Genomic DNA, 17,987 nt, shown 5'->3' on the forward strand with positions numbered 1-17,987 from the left:
AGACTTTAGCGTTTAATTATTCTCTTACATTTTCCTGACGAGTGATTCTGATTAGGACACTAAAGGCACCTGAAAGTGACAATGACCCTTTAGCTATACGAGTACGTTTTATCAATTGTGGTGTTCTTTGGGTCACGCATCTCATTTTTTAACATTCTTAATGGCCACACGAGTGTAAAAAGAACTTAACCACAGTCAAGAGTAAACAAAATATGCTTAAAAGTGAGACCCATATGATACTATGGAACAGTGGCATTTTTTGGAAAAAGTATGTGCACTATTGCTGCACGGGACAGCATTTTCATAAAAATGCTATGTGAAACGGTTTTCTTGTGGCATCTTGAGATATGAACATTGTTGTTTATAAGGGGAATGTGTGCCCCCTTGTGGAGTTGCCCTCCTGGTGTAGGGGGTCATTCTTGGGGAATAATCAGACATGTCTTTTTTTGTTATAAACATAGAGAAGAAAAGCCCAAAACCATTAGCTGCACAATTTCAGAAGAGAGGAGGAGAAATGAGCAAAGGAAAGGCAGGGATGAATGAGAGTTCACTTTACGTATGGTACGTTTGGTCTGGTACGGTTTCTTCTGACCTTTTTCTCCTTGTAACACCCCTTGTTGAGGGTACTGCTTCTCTTGCAATAAAGTGAAAGACCTAGAAGAAGCAAAACACACATTCACAGTCGGTCCTTTGATGCTTGTCGGACTGAGGTCTTGAGAGGTATAAGGTTATTTTTTCGACTTCAGAGGTGGATTTTTTTTGATGATATTGAAAATCCTACAGCCTCAAGGGGGACTTGACTTTACAGGTTTCATTGAATTATGTACAATTGAATAGCTCAAAATAAAAGTATAGTATGAGAGTAATATGTTTCATTCGAAGGGCATTGATGGACAGAATCAATAGTTTGGAAAAAAAAACGTGGGCTTTGGCGGTTAGCCTGAATTTGTTTTGACAAATGTTCTCTTTTGAGCTCTTTATTTGTGATCTGGTAGTTACACCAGCAGTCTTTGTTAAGAGACATGCAGCTCGTCTTTTTTCACATATGTTCGGATTTATGGCACTCCTGCTTAGTTGCGCGATTTCTGTCATTAAACCAAGGCTCAGGTCTAGGTTTTAACTGCACAATTTTAATGGAACCACCTGATCGAGACATTTTAGCAAGCATCATGGAAGTTGCCATGTTTGATTTTCTTTTCGCGGGCCACATAAAATGATGTGGCGGGCCAGATCTGGCCCCCGGGCCTTGACTTTGACATCTGTGCTTTAAGGTTTGTCTTAACTACCCCATACCTCCGCCACTCTTGCTTTCTCTTCACAATTACTGTCCCTCCCTGTAATATCCACCACATAAATAAGTGGTGGCAAAATGTCCATGGAAAACACTATTATACAATACTAGCGGGTTCGCCGCCCTCCGGGCGGCTCATCAGCTAGTTCCTGCGGAAGGCTGGTAAGGTGGGCCTTCGGCCCACAAAAGTGTTGTTGCTTGGTTCAACTTTTTGTTCATCTTCATTGCTTATCGCGAAAATAAAGAGATGCTTAGCTCTACTAAATAACTAACAATTTTATTGCAATGCTTGTGGGTAGACAACATTTTTTCACTAAGATGCCCGCGCGATCGTAGTGAGCCACTGCCTGAGCGGCGCAGTGGCGGCGCGCAGTGGCGGCGCGCAGCGGCGCGGTGAAGTAGGTACGTTTTGAAAAGGGACAGACGGAAGGACAGACCGCGTGTGGGACGACGCGCAATATATATATAGATGGCACTACGACATTACTGGATCATATTGTCAATCAAATTGTGTGCCCGAGCAATAGCTCGAGCTTGCCTTGAATTTTGTGCGTGTGTAAATGTAGTGCTGCAACAATTTTTGGAAACAGTTAGCCTACTGATTAATCGACTAATGTGTGTGTGCGCGTGTATGTGTGTGTGTGTGTGTGGGGGGGTGTTCCACCTACATATATGTCAGTCATGTCAGCTAACCCGCAAATTCTATAAGAACACAACTTCGGACACATACGACATCACGTTGAACTTTGTTCGGATCTGGTTTTGTCATTTATATGCAATGTCCACCTTCATGAAGAAATTAAAAGAACACTCAATGAAATATTTTCTCTGGGTATTCTAGTTTGCTCCCACATTCCAAAAATATGCATGCCAGGTTAATGGAACACAGTAATTGTCCCTAGTTGTGAGTGTGAGCGCGAATGGTTGTTGGTCTATGTGCATCCTGCGATTGACGGGCAAACAATTCAGGGTGTACTCCGCCTACTGCCCGAAGACAGCTGCGATAGGCTCCAGCACATACGCGATCCTCGTGAGGATAAGTGGATTAGAAAATGGATGGAGCAATGGATACCAACACAATATGTGCACATGAGGTGCAGTTTTGGTATTTGTCCTCATGGGGAGCCATATGTTGGAATAAATCTGATATTAAATGTGTGTAGCAGGGGCTTGCCTGGTGAGTTGTGTTTGTACAGTATTTGCGATTGGAAGTGTAGTTGGCTGTTGTTCGCTTGTGTATGAATATGTGTTTCTTTGTTCTGTTATTCTTTGTTCGATAAAGCAACTGAAAGTGCACAAGCAGTTGCGCCTGTCCTTTACCTTCGGCCATTAGATTTGAACTTGTGGCTGTAGGTTATATTAAATTAGCTAACACCGATACTTGACCTCGTATTGGCGATCATGGTACCTATGTTCTTTTCTGCAGTAGAGACATTGTATTTTGCTGTTCTGTGTAAAATGACCCTGCTCTTTGGTCTTTTTTATGTCTTGACACGTTCCTTCTGCTCACTGCCATCATGCAAACTTATTTCTACATGGAGCAGTGCATGCCGATGCAGTAACATTAGTTCACGTAGAATAATTGTGATTGTGTATATTGTTGTCATGATAGTTATGTGCATCTCTTCTCTTGAGTTTGGAGGGAGATCTGTGACTACAGACTTTTCCGTCCTAACTTCTTAAGAGGCCATTCAAGGACTAATTTGCAAGTTAGGGCTACCCTTATAATCGGTCCTCGGTCTCTCACCCAAACAACCTCCAACTTTAACCTCACGATTGACAACTTCGCCCTGTCCCCCTCCTCTCACTGTCGCAACCTCTGTGTTCTTTTTGATAATAACCTCTCTTTTGACCAACACTTCAATCAAATCACCAAAACTGCTTTCTTCCACCTCAAAAACATTTCTCATCTCCGCCCTTCACTTTTTCTTTCCACGCTACTCAAACCCTCATCCATGCCTTGACTTCTGCAATAGCATTCTCTACGGTACAACCGCCAAACTCCTCAATAAACTACAGTACATCCAGAATGCCACCGCCCGCCTACTCACCCACATCCACACTTGTGATAACATCACCCCCGTCCTTAAAAACCTCCGCTGGCTCCCCGTTCCCCAGCGTATTCAATTTAAACTGCTCCTACTCAGCTTTAAAGCCCTTCACAATCAGGCCCCCTCCTATCTTTCCGACCTTCTTTACCAATACACTCCTTCCCGCAATCTCCCCTCCTCAAACACAAACCTCCTCGCCATCCCCTTGACCACGCTCAAAACCTGGGGGGACCGAGCCTTCTCTGTCGCCCTCTGGAACGCTCTACCACAACACAACCGCAACTGTTCTGACCTCCAATTCTTCAAATCGTCTCTTAAAATTCATCTGTTCCGCAATGCTTTTAATCTCTTTTACCCATTTAGCTTTTTGTTCATCTATATGTGCTTTTGTAAATTATGTACGCTTGTTTTAAGTGCACATTTTTATCCTGCGTTTTATGCTCTTGTAAAGTGTCTTTGAGTGTGATGAAAAGCGCTTTCAAATAAAATGTATTATTAATATTATTATTATTATTAGTGACTACACCAGTGGTCACCAACATGGTGCCCGCGGGCACCAGGTAGCCCGTGAAGACCACTTGAGTAGCCCGCCAGTGCCTGGACATTGTGATTTGCTAGTAGAAATTATGATTTAAAAATGCAAACATTGGCAGTACTGTGAGACATTTCGAAACACGATCAAAGTCTGACAATTTAAATCATCAAGTATTAAAAATAACACATCCTCATATTATTGAAGGTATTTTGGACAAATATGTTATTTCAGACGTGTATCAATTTGGTAGCCCTTCACACAATCGGTACACATGAAGTTGCTCTCACCCTCAAAAATGTTGGTGACACCTGGACTACACCGATTAATCTTTTTGGAACACTCTAAATTGTCCTTAGGTGTGTTTGTGAGTGTGAATGGTTGTTGCTCTATGTGTGCCCTACGATTGGTTGCTGACACAGGTTAAGATAAGATAAGATATCCTTTATTCGTCCCACACTGGGGAAATTTACAGCCTCCAGCAGCAAGAATGTATGTAGAAAGAAGAAAGAAGAAAGAGAAAAAAACAACAAACATCTTTCAATTAAATGCAATATGAACACAAAATGGATAAATCGCAGTACTATTTACAATTTTCCTTCACATCATTTAATTATTATTATTATTATGATTGTTATTTTTTATTCATCAGCCTGACAGCAGTCGGTAGGAACGAGCGTCGGTATCTCTTCCTTCTTGCAGCGCGGGTGTAACAGTCTCTGGCTGAAGGAGCTACCAAGTGCTGTCAGGGCGGGCTGGAGGGGGTGGGAGGGACTGGCCATCATAGCTTTTAGCTTAGTTAGCATCCTTCTGTTGCCCACCTCCTCCAGAGTGTCAAGGGAGCAACCCAGGACAGAACTGGCCTTCCTGACCAGTCGCTCCAGTCTCTTTCTGTCCCAGGCTGAGATGCTGCCTGACCAGCAGACAATGCCATAATGGATGGCCGAGGCCACCACCGAGTTATAGAACGTCTCAAGGAGTGACCCCTGAACCCCAAAAGACCTCAGTTTCCTGAGTAGGAAGAGTCGGCTCTGTCCTTTCCTAATCAGGGTGTCCGTGTTTGTAGACCAGTCCAGTTTGTCGTTCAGAAGAACACCAAGGTACTTGTAGGAGGTCACCCTCTCTATGTTAGTAGAGTTAGGGGTTAGCGTTAAGCAATGGCACATCCGTGACACAATTTAATATTCATTCATTCATTCATCTTCCGAGCCGCATGATCCTCACTAGGGTCGCAGGGGGTGCTGGAGCCTATCCCAGCTGTCTTCGGGCAGTAGGCGGGGGACACCCTGAATCGGTTGCCAGCCAATCGCAGGGCACACAGAAACGAACAACCATTCGCACTCACACTCACACCTAGGGACAATTTAGAGTGGCCAATCCGCCTGCCACGCATGTTTTTGGAATGTGGGAGGAAACCGGAGCACCTGGAGAAAACCCACGCAGGCCCGGGGAGAACATGCAAACTCCACACAGGGAGGCCGGAGCTGGAATCGAACCCGGTACCTCTGCACTGTGAAGCCGACGTGCTAACCACTGGACTTAATTTAATAGTTCGTTTTAATTTGTCTGAAAGTTATTTCACACCGCACTTAGCAACGTAGCGTCGATCAACATGTGACCCTGTAGGTTTAGGGAGTAGGGAATGATTGAAACACAGCCAAAAGCATGCTATCATCCAATGAAGCAATTATCAGTGGTAAAATATTACAGACAAAAAACGGTGGTTTTAGTTGGAGCAATGTCTTACATGCCAGGTGTCCTGGGTTCAACCCCTGCTGGGAGGGTCAACAGGGCCTTTGTTCAGTTCAATATCCAATTTACAGACAAGAAGCAAAAAATATGAGTCTTTTCTAAAAGTAAGCACTGTCTTGAGCAAAATATGTTGTCGGCCTCAGCCTAATTTATATGTTACGTTGGGATATTTGCTTCATTTGAGTGTGAACTCAAGTCAGATTTGATTCTATTTCCAGGGTGACAACATTTTTCTCCAAATTTCCGAGGCCGGAAACCGAACATTGTCCCTTGCTACTTCCTGGTGTTGCATTCATTTGTGTCCCCCCGCAAAATGGCGAATCTTGCCGCTGCTGCCGCCGCCGCTGCCGCCGCGGCTGCAAATAGAGACCCGGCCGTCGACCGTTCATTACGCTCAGTGTTTGGTGAGTCTTTTTTTCTCATTATTTTTGCGGTTTGTAAAAGCTATGTTATTCATACTATTGCGTTCGTGAAGGTCTGTCTTAGCTAAATAGCTAATACAAGCATTAGGCTCGTTCTCGCTTTTGTTAAGCCAAAGAAAACGAAACTTTTTTTCACAAGGAAAAAAATTAACGCGTGGGGTCTCATCATCATTTGTACCTGTACATGTTTCAGTGGGAAATATTCCTTATGAAGCCACCGAAGAACAGTTAAAAGACATATTCTCCGAAGTCGGACTTGTCGTTAGCTTCAGGTGAGTACTGTATCGTTAATCCATTGCCTTCTTTCGCCTTTGTTAATGAAAGGATTTTTTCGAGAAAGCACAGTAGTGGTTTAAGTGCGATATTACAAATGTTCACAATTTGAAACAACCTCCAAGTTTGTCGTTGTGAGTCAAAATTTGACTAGAACCTATCAAAGTGAAGCGAAGCTGTCCATTTATCAGTCCATCTAACGTTCCCACCCTCACCTATGGTCACAAGCTGTGGGTTGTGACCGAAATAACAAGCTCAGGATACAAACGGCCAAAGTGAGTTTCCTCAGCCGAATGTCCGGGGTCCCTATCAGAGGTTGAGTGATAGAGCATGACGTCTCTGATCCACTGGTTAAAGGACACTTTGATTCTCTCCTCTTTCATCTCAAACCGCTTCAAAAAACAAAGCGTGTGACGGAAAAATGGTTAGGACTGCACGACTGTCCGTGTTTTATGTTATGTGTTGTGTTTATTATTTTACTTTATGCTAACTGTTTTGTAAAGCGCTTTGTTACAGCTGCCGCTGTTGTGAAAGCGCTATATAAATCAGCATGTATTGTATTGTATAAGCTCATCGTCCGGGATGGGCTCTAAATCGAGCCGCTGCTTTCAGTATTGAGAAGAGACTGATGCGGTGGCTCAGGCACCTGATTAGGATGCCTCCTGGACGCCTCCCAGGTGAGGTGTTTTGGACCCATCCCACGGCCAAGGGGCCCCATGGACGACCCAAAACATGCCGGAAAGACGGTCTGACTGACTGGGAACACTTGGGGGTCCCTCTGGAAGAGTTGGACCAAGTGCCTGGGCGGCGACCGGATCTTGGATAAACTGGAGAAAATTGATTAATGGGTTAATTTGTACGTACAGCACTCGACACTATCTTTTGCACTGGTGGTACTGGTGTTACAAACATTTAACTTTTAACAGTTGGGTGCACCACACACGATTTGATTGCACGCGCTTTTGGGAATGTAAACCATGACAATTATTTGCTGATGCATTGTCATTTCAAAGATTGTCAGTGGCTCAAGAAATATTTGCAGAATAGGTTGCTGTCATAAGATTTTTGTTTGCCACAAGCAGTGACTGACAAAATAGGTCAGTTATTAAAGGAAAACAAAAAAAAGGAAACATAAGTAAAAAGCAGTCAAATAATAGTTGAAAGCTAAACAACTTCAAATTCATTTGACTTGTATTAGTTCACCAAAATACTACAAGACTTAGAATGCTTTTGATAACAAAAAAAATACATTTTGAACATTCTTAGCACTTTAGAAAAATTCCAAACAAAAAACATCGAACATTTTTACACACTAATGATTTTCTATTTATATCCAGGACTTTACAAAAGTATTAGGGTGCCAAATGTCGGGTGCCTAGTGATTTGATCATGGCGCCTAGTGATTTGATCATGTTATACACAGTAAATGATGAGATGGACCTTATTGACGTTTGACCTCTTCGAGGAATGACCAACTGTGTTTAAATGCACCTCCTGTCTCGCAGAAAGCCAGAGGTGGCAATATTAAATGGCATGTTCCCGTTGTGACTCTATCTGTTTGAATCATAAAGGTTTAGTGTATTATAAGTGACTATACAAATATTCCATCACAAGCATCTGTCTATGAGATGGGGCGAGTGATCCAAGTGATCAGCCTGCAACGCACACAATACATCTGTTTCATCATTTTAAGATGGCGCTTGATATGGCCAACGTAGTATCGTAGTATTTATAATTCCACATGGAACCGGGGGGGGGGGGGGGGGGGTCAGTGGGAAACGATGATTTGAGATACGAGTGCATTGAGTTATGAGCATGAGATTTGTATTACAAGGCACCACTCACTGTATTTGTATACAAGACTATTTCCCCTTTAATATAAACCTTTTAATGCTGATTATGATGATTATTTCTGCTTTCAGGTTAGTGTATGACAGGGAGACGGGCAAACCAAAGGGTTATGGCTTCTGTGAGTATCAAGACCAGGAGACTGCGCTCAGTGCTATGCGCAACCTCAACGGCAGAGAGTTTAATGGTCGCGCCCTACGTGTTGACAACGCAGCCAGTGAGAAAAACAAGGAAGAGCTTAAAAGTATGCATTTTAAAAATGTCACCCATGATAGATGGTACAACTGCTTTGTTCTGTGAGGTGACTGTAAAGTGATTGTGTCAATATGTATGGGAACAGGTTTGGGAACGGGAGCCCCCATCATAGAGTCTCCATTTGGGGACAGCGTGTCACCAGAGGAGGCACCTGAGTCCATCAGCCGGGCTGTGGCCAGTCTGCCACCTGAACAGATGTTTGAACTCATGAAACAGATGAAGGTGGGCTGTATCTTCTCTCACCCGTGAGTGTGTTTGACTGGACTCAGTATTTAAAAACAACCAAATTAAACGTCAAGGTAGTCTTTGTGTTCAACTAAACAGGCACCTATTTCACATTGACTACATCTATTTATGGGTGAATTAAGATGACCTCATCATTTTATAATTGTGTATTTTTTGTAATATTTGTTACATGGTGTGCTGTGAATTACCGTATGTAAAAATAATGTGCTTTAGCTCATTGAAGGTTGGAAAAACAGCTCTATAACATGTAGTCGATAAGATGTTATAACTCATTTAAGAATGTATTTCTTTCCTGTGTAGCTGTGTGTCCAAAACAGTCCGCAAGAAGCAAGGAACATGCTGCTGCAGAACCCTCAGTTGGCCTATGCCTTGCTGCAGGCCCAGGTGGTCATGCGCATTGTGGATCCGGAGATCGCCCTGGTCAGTGAGCGACCCGCTGCAAGTCTACCGAAGCTACTGATCTGTGTAGGTATTAACAAATGTACCACTTTGACAGAAAATGCTTCACCGCCAAAACACAACTCAGCCACTCATCTCAAGCGGACAAGGGGGAGGAGCTCCACCAGTTAATCCACCACCCGCCTTGGCCAACATGGCGGCCCCACAGCAACAGCCTGTGGTAGGCAGAACGCTGATGTTAACTGTTCTGTTCTGTTGATATGTTCAATATTTGTTTGCCCGAATGCTTATTTTTTCTTCATTCTGGTATGTGTAATCACTATTGAATACCTCAAATGGTTACAATTGAGCCAGATGAATTTCCTCATTTCATTATTATCCACATGCTCAGGACTATATAATTGAATGACGACGCTGAAATAATTAATACATTATTATACTGGCAAGGACTGGTAGTAACTACAATTTACAACAAGAAAGCGCTAATTATATTATTACAGTGCACTCCGCTTAATAGAACACCATTGGGCCGAAGCGCTTCTGTTCTACTAAGCGGAGTTTCTATTAACCGGAGACACTTTATTAGGTACATCTTCAGACACGTCGACGACCAAGTTATGCACGCAGAAAAACCCCTGCTGACGAGTTAGATGAGATATTTCGACTGTGGACGTCCATATCTTTAATCAAACAACAAAACAACAACTTTAATCAACTTCAGTCAAACATCTCAAATCACGAGAAAAATTTCGTTACTTTTGTCTGGAAACAGGAGTCCGTAATTTTGCGGTTGACTTCCCTCTCAATGCGCTGGATAAGAGGGAAGTCCTGGAAACCGCGGGCGTACCTTCTGAGAATCCGGCAATGCATCGTATCGTCTGAGTATGTCCTTCTTATCCGCAGATGATAGCCCTCGTCTCTTGAGTGAAGTTGAAGCCATTGTGACGTGCGTGTGTCTATGTGTGGAGTGACGCGTGCTACCTGTTACTGTATACGGCTAGAACTACCGCGTTTTCTCGCGATAGTGGTACAGTATCGCGATAGCTACACTTCGAAAACCACTAGTTTACAATTTTCATTGCTTACGGCCTGTTCTATTAAGCGGAGATCTGTTCTACTAAGCGGAGTATCTTTATAGGAAATTGCATTAGGCAAATCCGTTCCAGAGCATTTTGCTCTATTAAGCGGATTACTCTATTAACCGGTGTTCTATTAAGCGGAGTGCACTGTACTTGAGTGATGAGTATTTTTGTCATACAGTAAATCCCCCTCCATCGCGAGATTTATGTTACAGAACAACCCCGTGATAAGTGAAAGCCGCAATATAGAAATACATCCTACGCATATTATTATTGCATTTACGGCACATTTTAAATGATACAAACGTATTTAAACGTGTATAAGGTACTAAGAGAGAGCAAGATCAATCTATAGCAAATATTGTACAAACAATGCAACAATGTCTACTCATGATGATGATGATGTCATAAAACCCACCCAATTTTGACCAAAGATCTACTTTTTAAGTCACCAACCCCTCGCAATTGACCTGTTGCATAATGTTAAAATGCATGCACACGCGCATGCCTCGATGAGCAACTGCCATAACGGTCATTGACTAAACAACAACAACAACAACAAAAGCTCGATACAAGACGAGACTGAATTTGTGAAAAGGAAATCACTGTCTACCTTAGTGGGAGACCTGACCCATAGGCAGGTACGCACTTTGGCTGCCTGTTAAGTGCATCAACATCACTATCGTAGCTCGCGAGTGGCGTTTTAAAATGCCTCTCCTGGTGCTCCAGATTCCCATAAACTTTGTACTAGCTCAGTCAGGGATGTGTCTTGCTACATGGTGGCTCGTCACGATCATTAGTACTTCAGTATGAATTTTTGGACAAGTACTGTGCAGGTAACAGTGCAATTATAAGCGTATTATCACAGTTTATTTTCGCAGCAAGGCAGTGGTGCTTATTGACAGTATATCCCTACTACCGTATTTTCACGACTATATGGCGCCATTAAAAGTCTTAAATTTTCTCCAAAATGGACAGGACGCCTTATGGTGCGGAGCGTCCTTTGTATGCGCAGAGTTCCAAAATCTGACTGACAGCTGACAGACACGCTGTTTATATAGAGAAAAGGCGGAAGTGACTGTGGCCAGGCATGCGGGAAAGAAGTCGGCCAATGAGGGAGGGAGAGAGGGGGGGAGAGAGGGGGAGAGAGGGGGGAGAGGGAGGGAGAGAGAGAGAGAGAGGGAGAGTGTGAGAGAGATATCGCAAACTTAAAGCCACCGGTTATGCTTTTGGCATGCGTGCCCATCTCACAGCAGCGGTGAAAAACCAAGTCAAGCAAATGAACTCTGAGCTTGCCGTTATTCCCGGAGGCTTGACTAAAGAACTCCAACCGCTGGACATTGGCATCAACCGGGCGTTCAAAGTCAAGTTGCGAACGGCATGGGAATAATGGATGATCGGTGGCAAACACAACTTTACAAAGAGTGAGAGGCAACGCTTGGCGAGTTACGCCACAATACGCAACAACGAGAGGGAACGCGGCGTTTTTGATGGGTTACGGTACTTGCACAATTGTTCAATTCTTTCTATACACACCCGCGCTGCCACCATGTTTCGCTCTGTTCTTTACTTTCAAATGTGGGAAAGCTTCACACGAGAGAAATGTTGACTTTGCTGTTGCTGCTCCTTCTTTCCGCTCGGCAATGCGTAGCAACTCACACTAGCATGTGATGCGTTCAATGACAACTGGGATGTGCAGTCCTCTGCTTCTGATACAGAGGATGAGGACTTTGATGGATTTCTGGGTGATGATTGATCGAAAAACGTGAGAACATTGTACGATGGCTAAATAAAATACACCCGAACTCAGTTCTGCTTTCGTTGCCTTTTTAAAAACGTGTTTTTAGCTTGTATCTGTATGTCTTGGCACGCTACCGTATGCTTCAAGCTAACGTGTTAGCGTGCGCGCATGCATGCCGTATGTTTAAGATGGCGTATGTTTTACCACTGTAAAACTGCGGTTTTACATTGTTTTTACACTGTAAAACACTGCGGTTTTAATGTTTTACCACTGTAAAACTGCGCCCATTGGTACAGTGCGGTCTGTCTATGTGTAAAATACAGAAATGTCACCCATTAATGAGACTGCGCCCAACCGTACGGTGCGTCGAATAGTCGTGAAAATACGGTACTCCAATAATTTGGGGGTTAAAAATCTTTTTTTTTTTCCTTTTCAGTGCAATTATGAGCATCAGTTATTTGCAGATTTCTGCAACTCATGGGGCAGCTCAGTCTCTATCCTCTATCCACTGTAATCTTACTGTCAGTTCATTTATAGTAAGATGCTCTTTTGATCGGCGCCATGTGCCGATTTTGTATATTATAGCTATTTGGATAAATCACCTTTTCATCTTTTAAGGGAATTTATGGAAATTGCTGTTATTGTAGGTTCTGACTCACCATCCCCACATTCTGACACTTACTTAAAACTACCATATTTGATCATTAATCTCCCCCCCACCCCTTATTGTTTTGTGATCAGGCTGGGATGCACGTCAATGGAGCACCTCCCATGATGCAGCCTCCCAACATTGGTGTTGTGCCTGGACCTGGACAAGTGCCGGCCCCAGGACCCACCGGCCCTCCAGGTAGTGATCCAAAGAATCAATTATTGTTTCACAACAAACAAATGTGCCCTGCTTCTTCAATTATGTTGGGCTGCTTGCTTTCCAGCTGTCGCTTGTTTAATGTCATATCTGAATTGACTTGAGACTCCAAATTCATACGGAGAGGGTCCCTGTAACTGTAAATGTATATTATATATTTTTTAACGAGGGCGGCCCGGTAGTCCAGTGGTTAGCACGTCGGCTTCACAGTGCAGAGGTACCGGGTTCGATTCCAGCTCCGGCCTCCCTGTGTGGAGTTTGCATGTTCTCCCCGGGCCTGCGTGGGTTTTCTCCGGGTGCTCCGGTTTCCTCCCACATTCCAAAAACATGCATGGCAGGCTGATTGAACACTCGAAATTGTCCCTAGGTGTGAGTGTGAGTGTGGGTGTTTGTTCGTCTCTGTGTGCCCTGTGATTGGCTGGCAACCAATTCAGGGTGTCCCCTGCCTACTGCCCGAAGACAGCTGGGATAGGCTCCAGCACCCCCCGCGACCCTAGTGAGGATCAAGCGGCTCGGAAGATGAATGAATGAATGAATATTTTTTAACGTTTTAAAAGATTTAGTTTCTTCACCCCTTTTGCTGGGGTTTGCAAATCTGAATAAATGGTGTTGGGTTACCGACGACCAATCGGTGTCAAATGTACATAGTTTGTCACACACAGCAGCAGCATAAGTGCAGACACTCACAGCATGGTAAAATTAGCATTCTAGGGCAAAATCGGACAAAATAATCATGGCGGTCTGTGGGACCAAGAGGTATAAAACGCAACCAACTTCCAGTATCAGCTGGGACCAATCTAAAAAGGAGCAGCTTGAAGAATGAGGAGTGGGAAAGTGGACGTATCTAAGTGAGGGAACTGAATTTCTTACAGCTGTTGAAATGTCAACCAGCTTTTAGTCGCCAAAGTAATAACGCAAACACCGGTCACCAGATTGACTAGCAATGTTCAAACTTTTTATTTCTGTTAGCGGAAGAGGAGACCTTACTCTTCCCTGTGTAGTTCCCTCACAAACAAAAACATGCTAAATACTTGGAGCTGCATGTTATTTCGTGTTTGGTCTGAACATAAGCATATTGACCATATAAACGGAATTATCCGTCCATCCATCCATCCATTTTTCAACACCGCCCTTCATATTCAGGCCGTGTGCTGCTGACTTTGAGTGAAAGGCGGACTAAAATCAGTCACAGGACACATTAAACATACTTCAATATACTGAAAGTTGCATCTTAACAGGCATGTAAGAGGATTGATCACATGGATGCAGTTCACTTCGAAAAACATTCTGCATGCCGTATAAGTATCGATGACCGGTATTGGTAGCCTTCGTGAGTACTTGATACCTTCAAATAAGGCTGGCGAACCCTCGTCCATCCCTAGTTATGTAGAGAAAACGTGGAATAACGATTCAGTAGAATATCCCGTATAACAGTGGTTCTCCATCCTTTGACCTCAATCCCGCCTAAAAGGAAGAAAAATCATCAATAGATGTCATATTTCAACGTGGTTCATATGTTCAAAGGGAGTAGGAAGAAATTCTAAAATTTATCAAGTCCTTCCCCCGTTCTCTATATTTGTCATGTTAAATTATTACACTAGTACAATCTTTCTATTCAAAAATGATCCCAAAGTCGAAAGAAAAACAAAACTCTCTTCTCAACACAAGCGTAAGTGTGGCTGTGATGTCCAGAACCGGCTCAGAAATACACTGGCTCTTTGGAAAATTAAAATATATACCCAATGGCCACCCGTTAGCTACAAATCTTCTTTGCTCTGCTAAATGGCTGAGGAAATGCAGTGCACTGCAGTACGCCAAGTGCACCTCCTTGTTAAAACGTGAAAACATTCTCCCCACTTTTTTTTTTCAGTCTGCTCGATCTGTATAATTCTTGCTTCACTTAATATTTACTTCACAATTATTGAGAAGTGCACTGCCTTTTAAACAAGTTCCAGTACTTTTATTCAGTTGTGTTTGTTTAAATGGTGTGGGAGAGTAATTTCTGGATTAAACTATAGATTAATGGATTTTCTTGCAGGTGGGGTGGGATTTGGTATTTGTATATTTTTTCTTGTCAAACTAGATTTTGAAAGTTTGGGAGTCTTGCTGAAGCTCATCTGGTGAATGCTTTGCACATGTCATTCCTCATTGAGATCCCTAGGAGGCACCACCCCCATTAATAATAGTGCCACTGTTCTTGTCATAACACCACAATATGCTCAATGCCCCAGTGGAGTTCATCTCATCTCCTGCACGCCTCCCCCATGCTTTTTTTTTAAAGTGCCGCTTTCCTCTCTTGAGTCTTGTCTCCTGTTCTTTTCCACCTTTAATGCTGGCTCAGGAAACCTCCAGCATTCCCCCACAGGATCTGCCCAAGCTGCTCTTGAACGGCCTCAAGGTATCACCACCCCCTCCCTCAGTCAGTACAGCAGTCAGGTTTGGAGTGGAGAATGCTCAACAGCGAATACTTTTTTGTGGTGTGAGGTTGCATTCCCGCAAACATCAGCCAAAGCTAGGGCAGGCAAATTTTGAGCTCAAGGATCGCACTTAATTTGTAAAATAGACAGATGGGCTATGTCAATTGTAGATGATATTTAAAAAATGTTAATGTGTATTGTGTATGTGAAATAGTTAATTTTGGTATTAAAATGATTTATTTATCACTAATTACAATTTTATATAAAAATAATATATGGACTAGCTGTACAAGTGTTTCTTTTATTTACACTTGGATAAACCAGTTATTGAACAAAACAAATATAAATCTTAAATGTAGATGTGCAATGACAATTGATTGTCAATTTTATTCTTAAATTCATCTATTTCTGGTAATCAAATCATTTAGATGTCTTTTTAAATATGAAATTTTACCAATGGCCAAAATTGTACCTTCTCAACAGCAAATATAATCTGGTTCCTGTTGTCCTCCATGAAAGAAGAATATATTTGTGTTGAATCAAAATAAAATAATTGCTTTTACTTTGGAAAATCGATGATTGACATGCAGCTATTTATTTTTGCATTTTAGTTGCCCCCTGAGAGGGATAAAAATGGGTGAATTGTGCTGCTTTGTTCATGTTCCACAAATGCGATATTAGTCTAGTTTAGGTGCATAGAACATACTCTTGTGAAAAAATGTTGGACTTGACTCCCCCTTAAAATAATATGAGCCACCACTGAACTACAGGCACACAAGTGCACTCTGAGACTTGTTTAGAAAGTATCAGGAGCTGTAACACAATTAGAGTTGAGAATCTGGGCAAGGCAATTGGCACGATGATTGCATTTCTCATGTCGTGGGTGAGGAACCTCACAGTGATGCCAAAGAGCTGGGGAGAGATCAAGTGCCAGGATATCGAGGTTGTGATTTGTTTTCGGGGACCTTTTGCCTTTTCTCAAGACTTCCCACATCCACCTACCATGTGCCTCACATGACCCTTTTTAGTGCAAGATGAGAGTAAAGCTACAATATTGTTGAAACATACAGTATCAGCGAGACTTGGATAAGTTTAGATGATGACTCATCTTACCGTACATAGTGGTTGTTCAAAGAATACCTCTCTGGGCTTCTCTTAAATCTTACCCCATTATTCAAACAGAAAGCATTTCTCTGACTCAGAGCACACTCAATGGTTCAGTTAGTCATGACTAAACAAGTCAAGACATTGATGTCATTCCGCAATGGATATATTTTCCATTACGCTGCAAAGTATATAGTAAAGAAAAAACATTTTGTGGAGGGATCTGATCAATTATGGTGCGACTGTTCAAATAGTTTGTGCCACTGAAGATGGTGCACTTCTTCATCAGTCCTTTTCTAATAGTGGTGCCTTGAATTGAGTTTCTAATTTGTTCTCTGACCACACTGTTAACTCAAAACACTTGTATCCCAAATCAATCTCTCAAAACATTTTTTTTCCTATTGAGATGAACATCCCTAATCCCCCCCAGACCCCCAATGTTGTTTTTTCAGTAATAAAAATAGCACATTCTGATATTGTACTTTGAGTAATAGTGTAAGTCCATAGAATGTGTTTTCTCATTTTTGCTTAAATTAAGTGGACATCGTGCTGCTGCTGGTACACGTCTTGCCCACCTGGAGGCAGTGTAAAACTGTCATAGACATCTAGGTGGTAGGGATGTGAATCTCAGCACTGAGGACGATTCGATACACATCACGATCCACTGCCAGCGATGCGATACTTAAACGATACATGGAATTTTCTGGCGATACGATGCGATACGATTCGATACACATTAAGTTCAAATCAATGCGATACGATACAATGCAATTTGTTGCGATATTGTGCAATTAAACATGATGGAAATAAGCAAAGAAAAAAAAGCTTTTAAAAAGATGGAATTCAGTATGGTATTACAAAAAGGATACCACTTTATTCCTTATAAAGAGTAGAACTTGTAAAACAACTTATTTAAGCCCTTTCACAATTGGGTTTTGTGCAAAGAAAATGTAAACAATTTGGCACCTGAGACTCACAGCTGTTGCTATAGTGTAAACACAAACAGACTCTCACTGAGTGCCTTATATGAAATATTCATATATATATATATATATATATATATATATATATATATATATATGAATCTATAGCGCAAGATGTCCACCCATCCACTGTAAGTGCAACTCTTTACGCACTGTTCAGCGACACAGTAATCTCACTTCTCACTTTGTTGTACACATCGGGAATATGTTTGTAAGTGAACACAGACCTGTCTGGTATTTTATACCTGGGTTCCAAAACGTGCACGAGCTGTCTGAAACCCTCGTTGTCCACCACGCTAAGGCTGGAGGTCTTTGCATATGAAATAAGCAGTGGCCTTAGTTATAGCCATTGCGCGGTCACAGTGAGTTGCAAGGGGACTCCCAAAATAAGAGGCAATTTTTTTCTGATCCTGACCTGGTTTACCAAGAGTTTCTCCGGTGTCCGGCGGGGAAGCGGGAGGGAAACTTGTCGGTGATCTGGTGCCATCGGTTCAAGTGGGTCTGCATATTTGTGGTGCTGCCGTTGTATGGCTTCTTAGTGCGACATACCTTGCAAATTACGGAGGTTTTATCAAGCTTTCCGTCTTTCTTTTCGAAGCCGTAGTATTTCCAAACATAAGATTTGAATGTTGCGGCTGCATTAAATATAGTAGTTTCCTTGCTGGTGCGTGCGCCAACTTCCATAATGTTTCGCTCGTTGTGTACTGGACTGTATGTGACGCACGGCTA

General features: G+C 42.5%; 1 protein-coding gene and 1 long non-coding RNA gene across 3 annotated transcripts in view; one reads left to right on the plus strand and one right to left on the minus strand.

Annotated features, from left to right (window-relative positions):
- Window positions 1-5,888, minus strand: LOC127604292 (uncharacterized). Its single transcript, XR_007963227.1, has 2 exons — window positions 5,622-5,888; window positions 1-654 (listed from the first exon to the last, which is right to left on the minus strand). It is a non-coding gene; the product is annotated as an uncharacterized LOC127604292 (long non-coding RNA).
- The window catches only part of cstf2 (cleavage stimulation factor, 3' pre-RNA, subunit 2), a 20,713-nt gene continuing 8,611 nt past the window's right edge, over window positions 5,886-17,987 (plus strand). The window contains exons 1-8 of one of the 2 annotated variants that reach the window (XM_052071056.1): window positions 5,886-6,030; window positions 6,242-6,320; window positions 8,244-8,413; window positions 8,510-8,646; window positions 8,971-9,090; window positions 9,167-9,289; window positions 12,631-12,736; window positions 15,096-15,152. In XM_052071056.1, the coding sequence (XP_051927016.1) occupies window positions 5,940-6,030; window positions 6,242-6,320; window positions 8,244-8,413; window positions 8,510-8,646; window positions 8,971-9,090; window positions 9,167-9,289; window positions 12,631-12,736; window positions 15,096-15,152 (883 nt within the window). In that variant the 5' untranslated portion in view covers window positions 5,886-5,939. The remainder of the gene's footprint in view (window positions 6,031-6,241; window positions 6,321-8,243; window positions 8,414-8,509; window positions 8,647-8,970; window positions 9,091-9,166; window positions 9,290-12,630; window positions 12,737-15,095; window positions 15,153-17,987) is intronic. The other variant, XM_052071065.1, reaches the window with a different exon arrangement.

Source organism: Hippocampus zosterae, chromosome 1, assembly GCF_025434085.1.
Source record: "Hippocampus zosterae strain Florida chromosome 1, ASM2543408v3, whole genome shotgun sequence".
In the NCBI taxonomy this organism is placed as follows: Eukaryota; Metazoa; Chordata; class Actinopteri; order Syngnathiformes; family Syngnathidae; genus Hippocampus; species Hippocampus zosterae.